Source organism: Nicotiana sylvestris, chromosome 11 (assembly GCF_000393655.2).
Source record: "Nicotiana sylvestris chromosome 11, ASM39365v2, whole genome shotgun sequence".
Classification (NCBI taxonomy): domain Eukaryota; kingdom Viridiplantae; phylum Streptophyta; class Magnoliopsida; order Solanales; family Solanaceae; genus Nicotiana; species Nicotiana sylvestris.
Genome location: NC_091067.1, coordinates 164,724,609 through 164,741,829, shown reverse-complemented (window position 1 = coordinate 164,741,829; position 17,221 = coordinate 164,724,609). Strand labels below are relative to the sequence as shown.

At 37.7% G+C, this 17,221-nt stretch overlaps 1 protein-coding gene across 4 annotated transcripts; it reads left to right on the top strand.

The window, feature by feature from the left end:
- Positions 1 to 393: 393 nt before the first annotated feature.
- Positions 394 to 16,617, top strand: LOC104243122 (uncharacterized). Of its 4 annotated transcripts, none has more exons than XM_070163024.1 (21): positions 400 to 1,830; positions 2,080 to 2,283; positions 2,750 to 2,854; positions 2,963 to 3,028; positions 3,118 to 3,282; positions 3,645 to 3,719; positions 3,800 to 3,951; positions 4,489 to 4,624; positions 4,723 to 4,792; positions 4,880 to 5,007; positions 5,088 to 5,144; positions 5,775 to 5,960; positions 6,072 to 6,164; positions 6,254 to 6,339; positions 6,412 to 6,478; positions 6,565 to 6,631; positions 6,736 to 6,872; positions 7,316 to 7,407; positions 12,913 to 12,979; positions 13,117 to 13,383; positions 16,446 to 16,616. In XM_070163024.1, the coding sequence occupies exons 1-21, from the start codon at positions 592 to 594 to the stop codon at positions 16,476 to 16,478; spliced, it is 3,492 nt and encodes a 1,163-aa protein (XP_070019125.1). In that variant the 5' UTR covers positions 400 to 591; the 3' UTR covers positions 16,479 to 16,616. The 4 variants fall into 4 exon arrangements, 3 of the variants coding, with proteins under 3 accessions (XP_070019127.1, XP_070019125.1, XP_070019126.1); XM_070163025.1 differs by lacking the exon at positions 16,446 to 16,616 and adding an exon at positions 13,627 to 13,801; XM_070163026.1 differs by lacking the exon at positions 3,118 to 3,282 and having other exon boundaries at positions 399 to 1,830; positions 16,446 to 16,617.
- Positions 16,618 to 17,221: the final 604 nt, after the last annotated feature.

The following is a 17,221-nucleotide window of genomic DNA, read 5'->3' as shown; positions in this document are numbered from 1 at the left end:
GCCTAAGGCACATTTGACCTCCAACAATGGTGTCGACAGCAGTGAGGTGGAGCATGGGTTGGACTTTCTTGCTGCCGAAGGGATGTTGCGTGTTTATCATATACTTTTTGCGATTTGCCTAATTTATAATATCAGAGAGTGCTTGGGATCACCTCAACCTAAGTAAGAGCCTTGCTTACATATGCCTTTATAATTTTTAAAAAACAAGTGGAATTGACCATAATATATATGATATTAATTTAATTATAATTATATATATATATATATATATATATTTGGTTTTAGCGACGGACAAATTATGTAGCTAAACTGAAAAATCCATTGCTAATCTCATTTAGTGACGGATTAGCAATGGATTATCAAGATATTCTGCTAGCTACAAGCGTTTTAGTGACAGATTAGCGACGACGTTCATAGCTAATTCCAATTTTTTTGTAGTATCTCGAATGAGGTGCCTATAGTTTTCTCCTTTTCATAAATCATAAGGTATTGGTGGGAAACGATCTTCTATATATTTTGATTTAAACTTCAGATATACCACATTGTCACAGCTCCATACTCTTCCTAGTCTCTCTCTCTCAAAATACTATCATGGATATTGTGTTGACTCAGTTCCATAAGGTCCAGATGGAGGCCATTTTGGGGCCCGAATCGGAGCCATTTGAAACCTTCATTTCCAATCACATGGAAAGCTCCGAGGAAACAGTTTCTGAGGCTAAGTCAATGTTCAACATGTTGAAGCACAAGGATCCTAACTCCCTTGCTCTTAAGCTTGCTCTTGGCTCTTCCTATGACATTTACTCCCGTGAAAAGTGTGCTGTCCTCTTAAAACAGTTGCTTACTGATGAGGATGACTTGTGCACTTGGAGTAATCTAAGTCTGTCAACTCAATTCACTGTCAAATCAATCCTCCTTAATCGAATGAGGGGTGAAGAATCAAGATTCATCATCCAAGAGCTCCGTGACACTGTTTCAAAGCTGGCTGCCTCACTTCTTCCAGATAACAATTGGCCTGAATTGTTTCCATTCTTGTACCAATGCCTCACTTCCACTTCAAACAACTACTTAAAGAGGTCAGCTTTTATGTTATTTGCGCAACTAGCCGCGGACATAGGTGAAACAATTGTCCCTTGTGTAAAAGATATGCACTCACTATTCTTAAATACACTGAATGATTATACCCTCGATCTAGATGTGAGGATCGAGGCCATGAGTGCTGTGTTCAACTTCATTAAGTGCGTATTGAGTTCAAATGAAAAGGAGTTGTTTCAGGATTTATTGCCAGGTATGATGAGGACGTTGACTAATGCATTGAGCAACAATGAGGAGAAGGCTGCAGCACATGAACCTCTGAAAGTTTTTATTAAGTTGGCGAAGAATGAGCCTAGGTTCTTCAGGAGGCAGCTAGTGGATGTGGTGGATGTCATGTTTGAGATAGCAGAATCTGAGAGTTTAGATCAAAGAGCGAGGCACTTTGCGGTTCTATTCTTTATAACTTTGATCGAGGCGAAGGAGAAGGCCGCAGGCATGCTGAAGAGATTGCCTTTGTTTATTAGCAGATGTTTTGAAATGTTATTAAAGTTATTACTAGATATTAAAGATGACCCTGCTTGGAATAGTGGCGAGAACGTGCATGATTTTGCAGGGATATTGATCTGTGACCGCAAAATTGGCGAGGAGGGTTTACGCCGGTTTTCTCTTGCATTACGAGGTGAGTTTACTACTCATATTGCAATAGAGCAGTTGTATGCTTACTTGGCTGCCCCGGAGTGGGAGAAGCGCCATGCAGCTCTCATTGCACTTGCTCAGATTGCTGAAGGTTTCTCAGAGGTACAAGAATTGTCTTAGTTGTGTATTAGTTATGGATATGGTTTAATTATAAGGCATATTACTTAACTCATTGTATTAATTAAGAGGTGTTTTTTGCTGGCCAACTGCTTAAATTTACAAGATAGTTTATCCACATGCCCCAATTACTCTGCCAGAATGCTTTACACTACGCTTTATTGTTTAAAGTTATCTCTTTCACTTTTTCTCTTACGCGATTACCTTGGAATCATAGCTTCTTTACTATTACAGGTGATGATAAAGAATCTGGAGCAAATGATGAATATGGTTTTAAACTGTTTCCAAGATCCTCATCCTCGAGTCAGGTGGGCTGCTTGCTGGACAATTTCTCAGTTGTTGATTGACTTCTCTCCGCTTGTGCAAGAACAATACCATAACCAAATATTCCTTGCATTAGCTGCAGCCATGGATGATTTTCAAAATCCTCGAGTGCAGGTCTGACCAATGTAACATTTACGAATGCTGCTAACCCTATGAATAATTGCAGGCTAACATTAGAAGATTAAATTATCATTGATGCATGAAACTACCAGCAAAATTTTTTATTCTTACTGCACCTTTACGAGGGGTTTGCATATACCATATAGTTGAAGACCTTTACATGGATGATTTTCAAAAGTTTTGTACGATTAGTATCATTATTCTATCTAACTTACTGGATTCAGTATTGTGTTTCTGGAAATTTTTTGTTTTATGACTTTTTTGGTTGCAATACGAGCTCTCTTGCTGACTTACAAGATCGTTGACTGATTGTATTAATGTCACACGAGGTATCTAAAATGTAGTCTTAAATAAGTTTTTGAAAAAACCATAAGCCTAAAGATTTGGTAGATGTGACATTCCTCCATTCAGTTGCTGTTACCAGCTAATTTGCTTCCTTAACTCTTTCGCATTTTCATAGGCATTTGCCACGGCAGCTCTCTGCAACTTCTGTGTGCCTGACGAGCCAGAAACTTTGATACCTTACCTAGATGGGATAGTTAACAAACTGCTTGTACTTCTACAGGTGTGCAAATATAGAGGTCACCAAATTACTAAGTATGTCACTGCTGAGTGCTGACAAGTGCAAGAGACTAATGATGCTTTTTTCGGTTTTTTGTTGCTTGAAATGCAGAATAACAAACAAATGGTCCAAGAACAAGCATTAACTGCATTGTCTTGTATTGCTCAATCTGTTAAGGTATTAACTGGTGTATTTATTTTTGGCTCAGTAATATTTCTACTTATTTATGAATAATGAAGGCAAATATGTATATTATATTTCAACAGGAGCACTTCCGAACAAACTATGACACTGTTATGCCACACTTGAGAACTGTCCTGAGAAACGCACATCTTAATTCTAATCTCATTCTTCGTGCCAGAGCAATGGAGTGCATAAGTGTTGTTGGGATGGCTGTTGGCAAGGAGAAATTCAAAGATGAAGTAGAGCAGGTCTCTTCTGCCAATTATGCCCAGTGGCTCCAGTACATGTTTTTTAGCTCCATACTGATGGAGTGCTCAACACATAATAATCCCATCGATTGGGATTGCTTCTTTCCAGTTTCATTTGTTATGCTATGTCAGATGGCTTTATTGTAGTCAAACCATAGTATATCTCTTACTCAAGTTACTATGTCTTTCAACAACAAAATAATGACAGGAATATCGTTATTCTTACCAATTCCATTTTGGTCTCCCTCTCTTGGCATTCTCTTCTTGTCTTGGCATGCGCTAGTGTGAGCTTATTTGCTTTTGGCCATTTCTCACCATAGAGCTTACTGTTATTTGTTTCCTTTTTGTTGTTATCATTAAAGGTCATGGAAGTGCTTATGTCATTACAAGGATTACAAGCGAAGGCGGATGATCCTACTACTAAGTACATGCTAGGCGTATGTGTTAATCACTTGATTTTAATATCAAAATTTCTTTATAGATTGGCTCCCCCTTTATTTTCTTTATTTCATTGCAGGCATGTACTAGAATTTGCAAGTGCATGGGACAGGATTTTCTTCCTTATATGAGTGCAATCATGCCATTTTTAATTAAATGTGCTGAACTTGAACCTGTTATGACCATATCTGCGAAGTTGGATTATGAATATTACGAGTTAGATGATAATAGGTAAGCTTTTGTCACTGAGATTTTCGGACTATGAAAATTATGAGTTAGATGATAATAGGTAAGCTTTTATCATTGAGATTTGACCATCTCGGCGGAGCTTTTGATACTGTTAATTAAGAAATGGACCTTAAGTTTAACTCAATCCCAAAAACTAGCTCATGAGGCAATCAAGTCCCCATCCACTACCAATGTGGGAATCTAACACAGCCCGCACACTTAGGCATGTCAATTGGAGCATGGACAATATAATATGGGGTCCCAAATAGGGTAAACCAAGAATTTAAATGGGGTTTGCTCTGATACTATGTAAAAAATGGCCTTTGAGCCTAATTCAACCAAAAAATTAGCTCATGAGGTGAGGATTGTGCAAAATCATGAAACCAAGTCCCCCATCCACTACCGATGTGGGAATCTACCAACTATGATTGATGTCTAGTTATTGCTTTGGATTCATCAAAAAGGTGAAGCCTATTGGGGAGAGGTGGTTATCAGGGATAGGGTGTACCGAGGATCTTACTTAAGCTTTACATCTTGCAGTATAGAGAAAATCAAGCTTGGAGATAAAACGATGTTCAAGAAAGGAAATGTCCCAGAGGAGAAAGTTGTAGCCTGTGATATGCTATGCTGCTATACTGATATATTGCAGGAAGACTTCTACCCATGGATTTCCCAGGTTGGCCTGAATGATCGATCACCTGCATGTTTTCTTTTTCTCATGTGCTGTTAAGTGAGGTCAAATTGAACATATCAATGACTTCATGCATGAAGCAGGTTGTTTCAATCTTTGTTCCGCTTCTGGAGTTCTATATTCACGATCCTGTCAGGAGATCTGCTGTTGTAGGTAGAGTTCTCATTTTCATATTGTTTCTTTGTTTTTCATGTAAATTGTCCAGTTGCTGATGCAATTTTCTTATTTTTGCTGTTTAAGCAATGCCCATCCTGTTGCGTTCTGCTAAACTGGCTTTTGAGAAAGGGATTGCTCAAGGTGAAAGTGAGGCATATTTCACGAAGTTATCAGACTATATAATACTGGCTTTGGCAGAAGCTATGCATAAGGTTGTCCTTAACATCTGTACTTATGTTGTTCCTTCTTTTTGGATAATGAGAAAGTGATACCTGATGTGTTATCTCAACAGGAGCATGTGACAGAAATCTGTGCAATCATGTTGGGAGAATTGAATTATTGCCTGCAGGTTGGTTATGTTTTAAGACAGGGTTTTCTTTAATTGTTGATCCAAGTTTGCAGTGTTCTCCTATAGCCGATATGTTTCTTTTACTCTATATATTCCAGTATGATCAACATGTTGGCCTTTACATTCCCAAAACAGTAAAAACAACCAATTTTAATTTTATGAGCACTCTTGATATATGACCCTATTTCTTTTCCTTCACTAGAGATCTAAACAAGACAGTCGTCCAAATCAGTTTTATTCTACTAGAATAAAAAAGAAGGCTTAGTACTTCTCTTATACAAAGGAAAACATGGGTACAAAGAGCAATGACTTGCACGCTAATATGTCCTGGGAATCAAGCCAAGTTGGAGCTCCTTATTTGATTCTTACTTGTGTGGATACAAGCATAATTTATACCATATTAAAATGCTTAAAAATGAATGTGTGAAATCAATTTTTTCACAGATGGGGTAATCATAAAGTTCTCTTGACATGACAAGGTAACACTAGAAAGTCTTACAAAAAGCCTATGGCTATTATTTAGAATGTTTCATTAGTATTGTCAAAGCAAGGAAGAACAACAGTGAATGAAACAAGTAGAATTGCAAAGAAAAATTTCTGTTATTATGGTCCTTTTGTATTTTCTTTCAGATTTGTAGACCACTTCCCACTGAAGGTCAGGTTCGTAGCATTGTTAATGAGATAAAGCATGTAATTACAGAAAGCTCAAGTAGAAAACAAGCACTCACAGAGAGAGAGAAACCGGATGACTTTGATGCTGAGGAAGCAGAATTGTTAAGGGGGGAAAGAGAGCAAGAAGAAGAAATTTTTGACAATGTATGTTCTTTATAAGAATGGAGTTCAGACATTAGCACACCGTGTTTTCCGTTTACAAGCATTTCACTTTGAATCTACCATTATTTTTAAATCCATCTAACTTTTTTTTAGGTTGGTGAAATATTGATAACATTGATCAAAGCTTTCAAGGCTGCTTTCTTGCCTTTCCTTGAGGAGTTGTCACCATATTTGTTACCTATGTGGGTAAGTCATAACCTCTAAACCCTCTAGATTGTTTTTTTATTATATATATATTATTGTTGCCACATTGAATTTTTCTTGCTTTTATGAAGGCCAAGGAGACAACAACTGTTGAGAGATGTACATCTATTTGTATCTTCGATGCTCTGGTGGAGGTGTGCCCTGAAGCAGCTCTAAAGTAGGTTGATTTGTATGAGTTTTTCTCTAATGTTAATTCTCAATTTTGATAGTTACTTCCTATGACGATTAGGTACTATGATGTTTGTCTTCCATTAATTTTTGACGCAAGCAACGACGAAAATCCAGCTGTTAGACAGGTTTGTACATCTTTAGCAGTTGTAACAGTTTTCAGTCAAGTTGCATTTACTATTTGATTTATCGGAGAACCATATGTCATGTTCAGGCTGCTTTTTATGGACTTGGGCTGTGGGCGGCATTTGGTCGTTCTTCTTTCAAACCTTTTGTTGTAGGTATGTTCTTGTTGAATGTGATACTTAGACCATTTTCTTCATGGAGAAGGGGACAAGAAGTGATATGTTTTTTGTGTTTACTTAAATCTTATGACCTGAACCAGAGGCTCTGTCAAGGATCAAAGTAGTGATAATGCATATGAATGCTCTTGAATCTGAGAATGAAAAAGCATATGATAATGCTGTTTCTGCACTTAGTAAGATATGTCAGTTTCATGATGAAAGTATTGACTTAGCCCAGGTATGTTCTTTTATTTGTTTTTGCATTCTCACACCTTCAGCTCATATACACTTGAGTTGGCATTCCAAAATTTCAGTCATAAATTTGGGGTAATTCATTGCATGCATATATCATATAGTTTGAGAAATATCATAATGTTTGATCGCATTATTGTTTTTCAATATTTATGTTATAGATTTTAAAAGCTAAAAGACAGTAAGCCAACTGAATCATCCCCACAATTCCCAAAGACTTGCGAATATACTCTGCCATGTTTTAACCATACGAACAGAAATTCAAGAGTTTCCTATTAGTCATTTCTTGTTTATTTATTTGCTTTACCTTTTTAGTTGAAAGGAGTTTTGGGTGAGCAGTGAGGACTATTCTATAACTGACTTAAATTGACTAATAACATTACTGTGATTGTAATTTCCCCAGAATTCTTATTCCAAGTCATTTGGTAGGTTATTCCAGTTTGGTTGAATTGCCTGCCTATAAAAGCTGACTTGGACGAAGCCAAAGATGTTCATGAACAGTTGTGTTCAATGGTCGAAAGGTACTGGAACTGGATTGGTTTACTCTAGTATTTATACTCAATTACTCATTTACTCTGGATGGTTTTGTTACCTTGGCATTGATAATCAACCACAGAGCATACTTAGACAGTACCTTGGCTCTGATACCAATTGTTGCGGAAGCCAAATGTATATAGTGTGAATGAGTCACAACTACTATACCAAAAATTATGACAGCCACCAAATAATAAATAAGACAATAAAGCAACAATAAAAAGAATACCAGAATTTACGAGGTTCGGCCAATTTTATCTACTTCCTCGGACACAACCAATATTTTATTCCACTCTAAAAATACAAGTGAAATAATACTAAAGAGAGAAGATACAAATGCCTTAAGAAGATAAGAAGGCAAATGAGAGGTGTATTTAAATCCTAAACATTAGACTTTCTTTTATAGGGTAAAATTCTCCCCCAAATGAAGTCCCCCACCGATGTGGGATGAACTTTTGACATATTCAACAAATCTCCACCTTGGCAAAATTCCACATCTTCAATTTTCTCTTAATAACAAATTTTGGTTGTGTCTTCATCTTCAATCTTCAGTGTTCAACAATGTTGATCAAATCCAAACAATGTTGAAACTTGACCGCAGTCACCACTTTTGTCAGCATATCAGCAGGATTCTCCGTAGTATGAATTTTCTTCACCGTGACTCCACCTTCTTCTATGATTTCTCGTACGAAATGATACCGAACATCAATGTGCTTCGTCCTTGCATGATAAACTTGGTTCTTCGCTAATTGAATAACACTTTGACTATCACAAAAAATTGTGATACTTTTTTGTCCAATACCAAGCTCCTTTAGCAACCCCTGAAGCCAAATTGCCTCTTTCACAGCCTCTGTAATTGCCATGTACTCTGCCTCTGTTGTAGACAAAGTAACTGTTGACTGCAAAGTATACTTCCAACTAACTGGTGCCTTTGCAAAAGTAAACACATAACCAGTAGTTGATCTTCATTTGTCCAGATCACCCGCAAAATCTGAGTCACAATATCCAACTACAGATTGATTGTCTTCCTGCTCAAAAACTAACCCAACATCTACAGTATTATGAATATACCGTAGAATCCACTTCACAGCTTGCCAATGCTCCTTTCCTGGATTATGCATATATCTGCTAATAACTCCAACAGCTTGTGAAATGTCAGGTCTCGTACAGACCATTGCATACATCAAGCTACCAACATCATTTGCGTTTGGTACCTTTGACATATACTCCTGTTCAACTTCATCTTTTGGCGACATAATAGTACTTAGCTTAAAATGGAGAGCAAGTGGAGTACTAACTGGCTTAGTCTTCTCATCTATGCCAAAACGTTGTAGTACTCTCTTCAAATATTCCTTTTGAGATAAACAGAGTTTCTTTGAACGTCTATCTCTTATTATCTCCATGCCAAGAATTTTCTTTGCCTCACCCAGATCCTTCATCTCGAACTCCTTCTTCAGTTGAATCTTCAACTTATCAATTTCTTCCGAATTCTTGGAAGCTATCAACATATAGGAGAAGATATACAAAAGAACCATCTTCAAGCTTCCACAAATACACACAATGATCGTATTTGCTTCTCTTGTACCCTTGCCACAACATAAACTTGTCAAATCGCTTGTACCATTGTCTAGAAGATTGTTTCAATCCGTACAACGATTTTTCAAGTTTGCACACCATATTTTCTTTTCCAGCAACTTTGAATCCTTCTGGCTGAGTCATGTAGATTTCCTCCTCCAAGTTTCCATGTAAAAACGCAGTTTTTACATCCATCTGAACTAGTTCCAAATCCAATTGTGCTACCAAAGCCAACATAATTCTAATGGAGGAATGTTTTACAACTGGAGAAAACACTTCATTGTAATCAATTCCCTCCTTTTGAGCATATCCTTTGGCCACCAATCTTGCTTTGTAGCGAACATCTTCTTGGTTAGGAAATCCTTCTTTCTTTGCAAATACCCATTTGCACCCAATTGCTTTCTTTCCCTTCGGGAGATTGGCCAATCTCCATGTATGATTCTGATGAAGGGATTGTATTTCATCATTCATGGCAATCCTCCAATTATCTTCTTCTGAACTTTGGACTGCATCTTTATAAGTGGTAGGAACATCATCAGCTACAATTAAGGCGATACAAGCAACCGTCTCTATAAGACGAACAAGTTTTATTATTGTCCCTTTTGGCCTGCTAGTTGCTATTGATTCAAGTTGTTATTGAGGTTCCTGAGTGGAAACTCCCTCTCTACTGGCTCTTCTTCCAGAGGATAATCTTCATTTGTTTCCTCCTCTGCTTCTTGTGTAGGAAAAATAAATTTTCCCTCAAACTCCACCTGCTTAGAAGCACCCTCATTTTGTTTGGTATCTTCTGTTACCTTATTTACCATAGCAGATTCATCAAAGGTAACATCCCTGCTGAATATTACTTTCTTTGTCATAGGACACCATAAGCGATATCCTTTGACTCCAGAAGTAATTCCCATAAAAATAGCCTTCTTTGCCCTTGGATCCAATTTTGACTCTGTCACATGATAATATGCAGTTGAGCCAAACACGTGCAAAGAGTCATAATCTACAGCAGGCTTTCCATACCATTTTTCAAATGGTGTCTTGCCATCAATAGCAGCAGATGGTAGACGATTAATGAGGTGGCATGCATATGTAATTGCCTCAGCCCAAAATTCTTTGCCCAAGCCAGCATTGGACAACATACACCGTACCTTCTCCAGCAAGGTCCGGTTCATACGTTCTGCCACTCCATTCTGTTGTGGTGTATGTCTAACAGTGAAGTGTCGGACGATGCCATCATTTTCACAGACCTTATTGAAATGATCATTTTTGTATTCACCTCCATTGTCTGTGCGAATACACTTGATCCTCCTGCCTGTTTGATTCTCCACCATCGTCTTCCATTTGAGAAAAATTCCCAGCACTTCATCTTTGTTTTTCATTGTATACACCCACACTCTTCGAGAAAAATCATCAACAAAGGTTACAAAATAGTGCTTCCCACCCAATGAAGGTGTTTTGGAAGGACCCCAAACATCAGAGTGTACATAATCCAAAATGCCTTTAGTATTATGGATCGATGTACCAAATTTAACCCTTGTCTGTTTCCCTTTGACACAATGCTCACAAAACTCCAAGTTGCAAGCCTTTACTCCTTTTAACAATCCTTGATCTGATAGAGTTTTCAAGGATTTTCCTCCAGCATGTCCCAAGCGCATGTGCCATAGCTTGGTTGCTTCTGCCTCTTTGTCGTCACTGGATGTTACTGTCGCTGTCCCAATAACTGTACTGCCACGATAGCGGTACATATTATTATTCTTCCGATTAGCCTTCATTACCACTAGTGCACCGGAGCATACTCTCATCACTCCATTTTCTGCAATGATTTTGAACCCTTTTGATTCTAGGGCTCCCACAGAGATGAGATTCTTCTTCAAATCCGGTACATATCGAACATCTGTTAATGTTCTGATCATTCCATCATGGTTCCTTAATCGTATTGAACCAATGCCATATGAGGTAAGAGGGCTGTTATCCGCTGTGTGGACGACTCCATATTCTCCTTCTTGAAATTCCACGAACCAGTCCCTGTTGGGACACATATGATAGCTACAAGCCGAGTCCATCAACCATATGTCTGATGATGTTGATGACTCTGTTGTAACTAATGAGAAGTCTGAATCATCACAATCAGCTACATTTGAATCCATAATGGCCTTTCCATTGTTATGTTTGGCCTTATTCTTCAACTTCGGACAGTCTTTCTTCCAGTGCCCTTTTTCTCGACAAAAGGCACATTCATCTTTGCTGGGTCTGGATCTTGACTTGGATCTTCCCTTCTTTGTCCTCGTTTGATTTTGAGGACGACCCCTCACAAACAGTGCTTCTCCTTCTCCGCCCTTCTGTTTTTCTCGCTTTCTTTGTTCATAGCTGTACAAAGCCGAACAAACTTCTCTGAGAGAAATTTCGTCATTTCCATGGAGTAGAGTAGTTTCAAGGTGCTCGTACTCATCAGGAAGTGACGCCAACAACATTAAGGCCAAGTCACCATCATCATAAGTTGTATCCATATTTTGCAAATCTGTGACCAACTTATTGAAACTGGTGATATGTTCATTCATCGTGGTACCAGGAACATAGGTGAAGTGAAACAGTCTCTTCTTCATGTACAATTTATTTTGACTGTTTTTCTTCAAAAATTTATCCTCCAGTGCTTTCCATAATTTACTTGCAGAAGTTTCCTTTGTGTATGGATATTTCTGCTCTCTAGCAAGGTAGGATCGAATGGTACCGCAAGCAACACGGTTGATAATTCTCCAATCTTCTTCTCCAATAACATCTGGTTTCTTTTCTTCAATGGCCAGATCTAGCCCTTGTTGAAAAAGGACATCTAGAACCTCGCCTTGCCACATCCCAAAATGTCCGGACCCGTCAAAAATTTCTACCGCAAATTTCGCATTTGACACAATTCTTGTCATAAGCGAAGATGCCAATGATGACGTATTGTTGACACTTGATGTAGATTCTTCTTGTTTATTGTCTCCCATCTTTGACACAAATATTATTTAATAGCTGACGACACAAATCAAGATTATTTCCTTTCTGGTGTGGAAGATCAGACTAAGCTGCAACCACAGAGCATACTCAGACAGAACCTTGACTCAGTTACCAAGATAAATCTTTTCTGATGTGGAAGATCAGCTATGCTGCAACCACAGAGCATACTTAGACAGTACCTTGGCTCTGATACCAATTGTTGCGGAAGCCAAATGTATATAGTGTGAATGAGTCACAACTATTATACCAAAAATTATGACAGCCACCAAATAATAAATAAGACAATAAAGCAACAATAAAAGGAATATCAGAATTTACGAGGTTTGACCAATTTTGCCTACTTCCTCGGACACAACCAATATTTTATTCCACTCCAAAAATACAAGTGAAATAATATTAAAGAGAGAAGATACAAATGTCTTAAGAAGATAAGAAGGCAAATGAGATATATATTTAAATCCTAAACATTATGCCTTCTTTTATAGGGTGAAATTCTCCCCCAAATGAAGTCCCCTACCGATGTGGGATGAACTTTTGACATATTCAACAGCTTTACATAAAGTTGTTGATTAGAAATGTTTTCTATAGATAAAATTGTGATTGTTCTTAACGGAAGAATGTACATTCTAAATGAACTTTGTAATTTCAGATTCAGGGAAAACTAAACAAAACACATCTTCCAAATGTTTGAAGCATATTTTAATATTGTTGTAGTTAATGATACAATTTTGATATATTTGGCATAACAAAATTTCATTAGGCGGTGAAACCATTTAATACATATGAATTATTGACTTCTCTGATATGGGGATTTGACTTGACAGAAATCATCTAGTTGGTGGTTGATACTGGGATTTATCTATGTTTTCAATTAGCAATTTAAATCTATCAACATTGTGCTTGCAAACTATAATATGTGTTTACAATTTCAGGTCAGACAGAGAAGTTTTAGGTCCCAACTATCAGTACCTTCCAAAAGTTGTTTCAATTTTTGCAGAGGTTAGTTTGAGATTACAGCCTAAATTCCATTTAGATAGTTTATTGATCAACCAACATGTTTATCTCATGCTATTCATGGCGTTTTTATCATTATATCTCTGTAGCCATCCAGTAATTGGAAGTTGCTTCTTCTGTAGGTTCTACGTGCCGGAGAGGATCTTGCTACTGAAGGAACTACAAAACGCATGATTAATCTTTTGCGGCATTTTCAGGAAACAATACCTACAGCCACCTGGGCATCAACATGGTCATTGCTGTTGCCTCAGCAAGAGATGGAGGTGGAATCCGTTTTATCAGCGCCTAAGGAAGATGTTAACATTAACCCATGCAATGAAACTTATAGTCTTGTGCTGTGGGAAGCAAACATTTTGATTGGCGCAGTGTGGTCTTATTGGCCTGTCCAGGTGCGATAATGTTCAGGGTTGGTCGAATGTGTAAGGTTCAGGGCCAGTTATGGAGATCGACTCTTGCAAATTTCGGACTAGTCCTTTTCTTTCTTCTAAATTACATCTATTATACAGTTCAAGTGGTTTTTTCTTTCTTTATTTCTGATGTTTTTGCTACCAGTTATTTATCTGTCCTGTTTTCCAAATACTCTACTAGCCTCCAAAAACATTTACCTTAAATTATAAACAACATCAATGCAGGAGGATCCTTTCATTGAGTCCTGTTAGGAGCTTACTATGGTTCAGGAGAATCCTTCTTTCATCGTCTTTGAATGGCTTACAAATAGTAAAATGTAGATTGTAAGCACGTGATTTTTGCCCTATGAAAGAATTACTCCCAAAAATTTAAAATAAAATGATTTTCCTTGGTGTGCAATTTTGAGAATTTTTGTGACATTTTGGATAATTATTTGTATTTGTCTGTGCGTGTTTATTTGTTAAATTAATAAAAAATACAAAAATATGTCGCATTCTGCATGAAGGATTTAATTCTACAATTGTTAGTAATTAAGTTTGTTTTACAAAAATTAAAAATTACAAAAATAGGCATCTTTTGCATTTTTAGCATTTAATATCCAAATGTACAATTTTATGCTTAATTATTACTTAATTGTGCATTACTTGTTATTGGGAGTTAATTTGCGTTTTTATAACTTAATAATAATTTAAGGATTTTTAGAATTTAGTTTTAGAAAAATAAAAGAAGAGAGCAAAAATATAAAGAAAATCGGAATTGGGCTCTTCTTCAAATTCAAGCCACAAGCCCAAAAAAATACCCAACCTTCCCCATGACCCGGTCCATCTAAACACGGGTCGACCCGGTCCGCCCCATAACCCAAATACCCAACACCCCATCTCCCTATCTTACATTTCACAAAAACAAAACAAGAAAAACCCTAAAAAACTCATCCGCCCCCCCTCTCTTTCCCTCTTCTTCTCCAAGCTTCCAAGCCCATCCATGGCTGCTCACCCTCAAGCTCACTCCAAACAGCCCCTCCCTCGTCCGCCATTAAATAGCAAACGACCCCCATTACTATGCATCTTCTTCTTCGACCAGCTGCTGCCCCAAGCTTCGTCTTCATCGACGAACAACTTCTGCCATTGACGAGCTCGTCAAACTCCCATGGCTGCTGCGTTTTTGTTGCTTCTGCTACATCCAAACAGACCCAGCTGCTTCTGCCTTCATCTTCTTCGTCTCCGTCAAGCTCGAGCTCCAGCCATGGACGTCCGCTGCTTCATCTCCTCCCTCCACACAACTAGCAGCTCCGCCAACAACCATCCTAGCTCGCTGCTGCCACCTCCAGCTGCCTCGTCGAGCCCCCATGTCCAGCAGTAGTAGTGACTGCTATTTCACTGCCATGGCTAGCCCCTCGTGGATTCATCGTGTTCTACAACAAAAAGAACCAACAAAAAAGGCTCATCCCATGAACGACGTGAATGCCAAGCTCGCTCCAAGCTCGACTGTGCGTCGCGCGCACACACACAGTCATTAGACAGCCTTCACCGGCTGCTTCGTCAACGTCTAGCCCCGTCCAGAATCGCTTCTGCTACGTTGCTGCTGCTTCACCCTTTTTCCGGCTCCTCCAGTCCAAAAAACGAGACTTAACCATCCGCTTTCATTTGTTCGAGATTTGGTCGGGGTTTGTCGAAACAGTTCGTACACAGTTTGAGTTCGTCGAGTTATAATTTGTGTTCATACACAGTTCGAGCGCGTCGAGGTTGCCATTCGAACCCAGGTTCTTTGTTTGTATTGGAGAAAATTTGTGTTCATGTATTTTTTTTAGTTTGTTGCTTTTTGAATTTTTCAAGTGTTTTCATAATGTCGAGTGTTTAGTTTAGTTTGAATCTATTTGTTTGTTATGATCAATTTCTTATTTTTGTTAAATCTGAAAGTAGGATTATTGTTAAAATTTGTTCAGTCAAGATAATTCCTGCTTTTTGTTGTTCATGGTATGATTTCAGTTTGCATCATTTCCGTTAATTGTGATTCATGTTGTTTCAGTTTATTTTTGTTGTTGATATTGTTGTCTCTTTTTGGTTTAAGTTAACCAGGATTGGTTCCCAATATAGTTAACTTATTCCCATTAATTTGAAGCTGTATGATTCGATATGTGTTCATGAGATTTGTTGTTGAATTTGTTTAGAAATTGGTCATATTTGCTGTATTTTGGTTGAGATTGATTAGGTGATTTGGTTATAGCTGATGGGGTAGTTTGGTAAATTTCAGTACGTTCAGGGGTAAAATGGTAATTGCAGTAAGGTCAGAGGGGTATTTTTGGAATTGAACATTTGAACAATTATTTAAGTTAAGCATGGGGGACAAGATGTAATGGGATGGGGTTGATATAATTGTTTAATATAGTGGGGGACAAGACATAATGTAGTGGGGTGGGAATAATGTAATTATTTATGTTAAGCATGGGGGACAAGATGTAATGGGCTGAGGTTGATATAATTGTTTAATATAGTGGGGGACAAGACATAATGTAGTGGGGTGAGAATAATGTAATTATTTATGTTAAGCATGGGGAACAAGGGTTTAAAATAAAGAAAAACATTAAGTAGTGGGGACAAAGCATGCAATTGGGGGAATATTTGGGGTTGGGGATTCAAGACAAGAGTCTTGTTATAAATAGAGTCATTTGACACATTTTAAAAGGACTTGAACATTAGGGACTAAGACTTGAGAGAAAAAACTTAGACTGAACTTGAAAGATTTTTGAGGATTATTTTGAGAGAGGAAGACATTCCGAAAATTTTAAGAGTGTTAGAGAGTTTAAAAAGAGAAAACAAAAACAAAGTGGGAAGCGAGTTTAGTTTCGGGTTTAATACACGCGTGGTTTGTTGCTGTTTAGTTTGCTTACAAACATATGGATTTATTCTATTGAGTTGTTCGGTTTTTCCTCAAAGTTTTCTGGGCCTTGAATCTGATTCGAATTTGTTGTTGTTGTTGCTGTGCATTTACACTACTGCTGCTTCTACTGATCTTCATCTTCTTTCCTTGCTTTCCCAAATACCAGGTACACAAACTGATACACTGGTTCATCTTGTAAGCCACTCGAGGCATGAATGCAAAAAATGAGAAAGATTGGAAGTTGTAATTTAATGTAGTCTTTTCTTTCTTTTACTGTCTGTATGTAGAATGTTCTATGCGTTGCCATGTAAACTCTTTAAACAACTCACCTTCGAAGCTTAACTATAATAACTCGAAAGTATGTAAATAAAGTAGGACCTTATCTTCATTTATTTTAGAAAATGAAAAATATAAAATGTAGTCATGCTAAGATTATCCTTTTTAAAATAATGAGACGAGCCTCGCCAAATAAAAAATGCAAATTGCGGGGCCCTCAATAATTGGTCATAATAAATACTTAGAATTTGGGATGGACTGTTTAGTGAATGTCACTGCCTTCCCCAAAGATAATAACGCTTTAGACTCTTTAGGCGCGACTTAATTAAATTACATTCTTAAATTCGGGTGCGCATTTATGTGACCCAAATTCAAATCTCGACGGAGTCGGAATGCATTAACAACCACGGGTGCATTGATAGTGACGTGGTTCGAGATGCGTTTTCATGACGTTGCAATTCTATAAAAAATAATAATAATAAAAGCGGCTTAAACTTAATAAAAGCACATAAGTTATAACACGTATTAAATCAGATATTTAGCCCTTATAACAATTTAAGCGACCGTGCTAGAACCACGGGATTCGAGGGTGCCTAACACCTTCCCTCGGGTCAACAGAATTCCTTACTTAGAATTTCTGGTTCGCAGACTTCATTTGGAAAGTCG